General features: G+C 48.0%; 1 protein-coding gene across 1 annotated transcript in view; it reads right to left on the minus strand.

Annotated features, from left to right (window-relative positions):
- Nucleotides 1-1,894, minus strand: part of NCAN (neurocan) — a 43,536-nt gene extending 41,642 nt beyond the window's left edge. Inside the window, exon 1 of the mRNA XM_026457018.1 lies at nt 1,822-1,894. Within this exon, the coding sequence (XP_026312803.1) occupies nt 1,822-1,894 (73 nt within the window). The remainder of the gene's footprint in view (nt 1-1,821) is intronic.
- Nucleotides 1,895-3,201: the final 1,307 nt, after the last annotated feature.

Raw genomic sequence — 3,201 nt, forward strand, 5'->3', positions numbered from 1 at the left:
AAAAAAAAAAAAAAAAAAAAAAAAGGGCTGAGCCAGAATTCAAACCTAGGGCCACTTGACCTCAGAATCCAAGCAGTGGCTGGATGCGATGGCTCATGCCTATAATCCCAGCACTTTGGGAGACCAAGGCGGGCAGATCACCTGAGGTTTGGAGTTTGAAACCAGCCTGACCAACATGGAGAAACTCTGTCTTTACTAAAAATACAAAATTAGCTGGGTGTGGTGGCGCATGCCTGTAATTCCAGCTACTCGGGAGGCTGAAGCAGGAGAATTGCTTGAACCTGGGAGGCGGAGGTTGCAGTGAGCCAAGATCGCGCCATTGCATTCCAGCCTGGGCAACAAGAGCGAAATTCCATCTCAAAAAAAAAAAATTATTTTTAGAGATGGAGTCTCTATCGCCCAGGCTGGAATGCAGTGACATGATCATGATTCATTGCAGCTTCAAGCTCCTAGGCTCAAGCAGTCCTCCCATCTCAGCCTCCCAAAAGTGCTGGGATTATAGGTATGAGCCACTGTGCCCAGCCCCTTATTATTATTATTATTATTAGTTTATTTATTTATACTTTTGAGATGGAGTCTCGCTCTGTCTCCCAGGCTGTAGTGCAGTGTCATGATCTCAGCTCACTGCAACCTCTGCCTCCTGAGTTCAATCAACACTTCAGCCTCCCAAATAAGTGGGATTACAGGTGCGTGCCACAACGCCTGGCTAATTTTTGCATTTTTAGTAGACGAGTTTCATCATGTTGGCCAGGCTGGTCTCCAATTCCTGACTTCAACTGATCCGCCTACCTTGGCCTCCCACAGTTCTGAGATTATAGGCGTGAGCCACCACACCCAGCCTTATTATTATTTTTTTGAGTCTGACTCTGTCACCCAGTCTGGAGTGCAGTAGCATGAGCTCAGCTCACTGCAACCTTCGCCTCCCAGGTTCAAGCGATTCTCATGCCTCAGCCTCCCAAGTAGATGGGATTACAGGAATGTGCCACCACACCTGGCTGATTTTTGTATTTTCTGTAGAGATGGAGTTTCACCATGTTGGGCAGGCTAGCCTGGAACTCCTGACCTCAAGTGATCTGTCTGCCTCTGCCTCCCAAAGTGCTAGAATTATAGGCATAAACCACTGTGCCTCGCCCCTCACTTTCTTTTTATAAGGACAGGGATTTTCTCCAGTGCTACTGACTCACTGTATGGCCCCGGGAGAGGCATTTTCCTTCCCTGAGCCCCAGTTTTTCCAAAAGGTAAAGCGAGAGACAGCTAATGAAAAGGAAATGGTATTTGTGGAGTACTGTCTTTATAACAGGCACTTTATGACAATCAGCTCATTTGATTTTCATAACCATCTGCAGAATAGCAACATCTCATTCTCTTTGGGGGAAGTTGAGGAAACTGAAGTTCAGAGAGATCATTATGCTTGCCTAAGTTCACAGACCAAATATGTGAGGGATTTCTAAAACCTGGGCTCTTGACCACCAGCAGAGGCACCCAGACCTTTATTTCCATCGCTCCACCCTTGGCAGACATCACGAATCAATCTCTGCACTATTCTCATTTCTTTCTTTCTTTCTTTCTTTCTCTCTCTCCAGTTCATCTGAGCAAAACGATGAGAGGCGGGAATCTCCAGCTTCTGCTGACAATGACTAAAAATAACCTCTTAGGTATCTTGTTCGCTTTTGACTGTTCAAAGACCTTTTAAAATCTATTCTCATCTTATTCTCTATCCCATGCCAGGAGACCAGCAGGAGAAGGCTCTGGAATTCAAAAGCTGCCCCATATTGTCCATCCCCCAGACCCCAATCTCTCCCTCCCCACAAACCAACTCACTCTGTTCCCCAGCCACAAAGAGCAGCATCTGCAGCATCAAAAGGCCCAAGGCCCAGACAAACGTGGCCCCCATCCTGGATCTGGAACAAAATGGAAAGGGAGGGAGGAGTGAGCCATAACCCAACCCTCCCAGATATTCAGCATGGCAGGACCAAACTCCCCCACTCTACAGATCAGGAAACCAGGGCTCAGAGAGACCAGTGTGTTATTCTAGGTCACAGAAGGAACCGGCAAAGGGCTGAGCCAGAATTCGATCCAGGGCCACTTCACCTCAGAATCCAAGCAGTGGCTGGACACGGTGGCTCACGCCTATAGTCCCAGCACTTTGGGAGGTTGAGGCAGGAAGATTGCTTGAGGCCAGGAGCTTGAGACCAGCCTAGGCAACATAGTGAGTTCTCATCTCTATTAAAAAATTAGCTGGGCTTGGTGGTGCACACTTTTGGTCCCAGCTACTCAGGAGGCTGAGGTGGGAGGATTGCTTGAGCCCAGGAGTTCAAGGCTGCAGTGAGCTATGATCGCACCACCACACTCCAGCCTGGGTGACAGCACAAGACTGTCTGAAAATAAAACTAAACAAAACAACAAAAAACAATCTAAGCAATGAAGTCTGTGGTCAGAAGCCTGGGTGCTATCGTGAATCAAATCTGGAATTGATTTGATTCCAGATCAATTGACTGTTCCTTGTGTGTGATCTTGGACAAGTTGCTTACCTTCTCTGTGCCTTACTTTCTCTGTGGATCAGATGGGGATAACATCAGGTGGTTGAAAAGAACGGATGAGTCAATATATATAAAATGCTTAGAACTACCTCATGCAGTAAGGGGTACATTTTAGCTGCTGCTATTATTATTACTGACCTTAACACAGCCAAGACTGAAATACCATTTTTCAAGTCAGCCTCCTCCATCAGACTGGTGGCTCCTAGAGGGCAGCAGTCCGTCCCAGTCCTCCCAGCATCCCCAGTCCAGGCAGCAGGCTGGCCTCTAAGCCATCCTTTAATCTGGGTTTGCTGGCTGACACGATTCGCAGCTTCAATTCCAGGATTTGGTTGTCACCAAGATTCTATTCTTGGTTTCTGGGATTTTGGAGGAGCCGCCAACTCCTAGCTGGAGGAAGGGGCTCACCCCTGCCCACCCATCCTCCTCCTGACTTCACACAGCCCAACAAAGATGCTTCTTAGGCCCACAGAGAAACTTCAATTGGGGGTCCAGTTCCCTATAGGGGCTAGGACCGATAGGGATAAAGTGGACAATTATTAAGCGCCTACTGTGAGCAAAGCCAGTCGTTGGGACACAGCAGTGCATTTCCTGACTTCACAATTCTTCCAGAGACTAGGAATCCTGGGGAGGTGGTCCCTCCCCGAAACCTCCCACCCCTGCC

The sequence above is a fragment of the Piliocolobus tephrosceles genome, chromosome 21, assembly GCF_002776525.5.
Source record: "Piliocolobus tephrosceles isolate RC106 chromosome 21, ASM277652v3, whole genome shotgun sequence".
Taxonomy (NCBI): Eukaryota; Metazoa; Chordata; class Mammalia; order Primates; family Cercopithecidae; genus Piliocolobus; species Piliocolobus tephrosceles.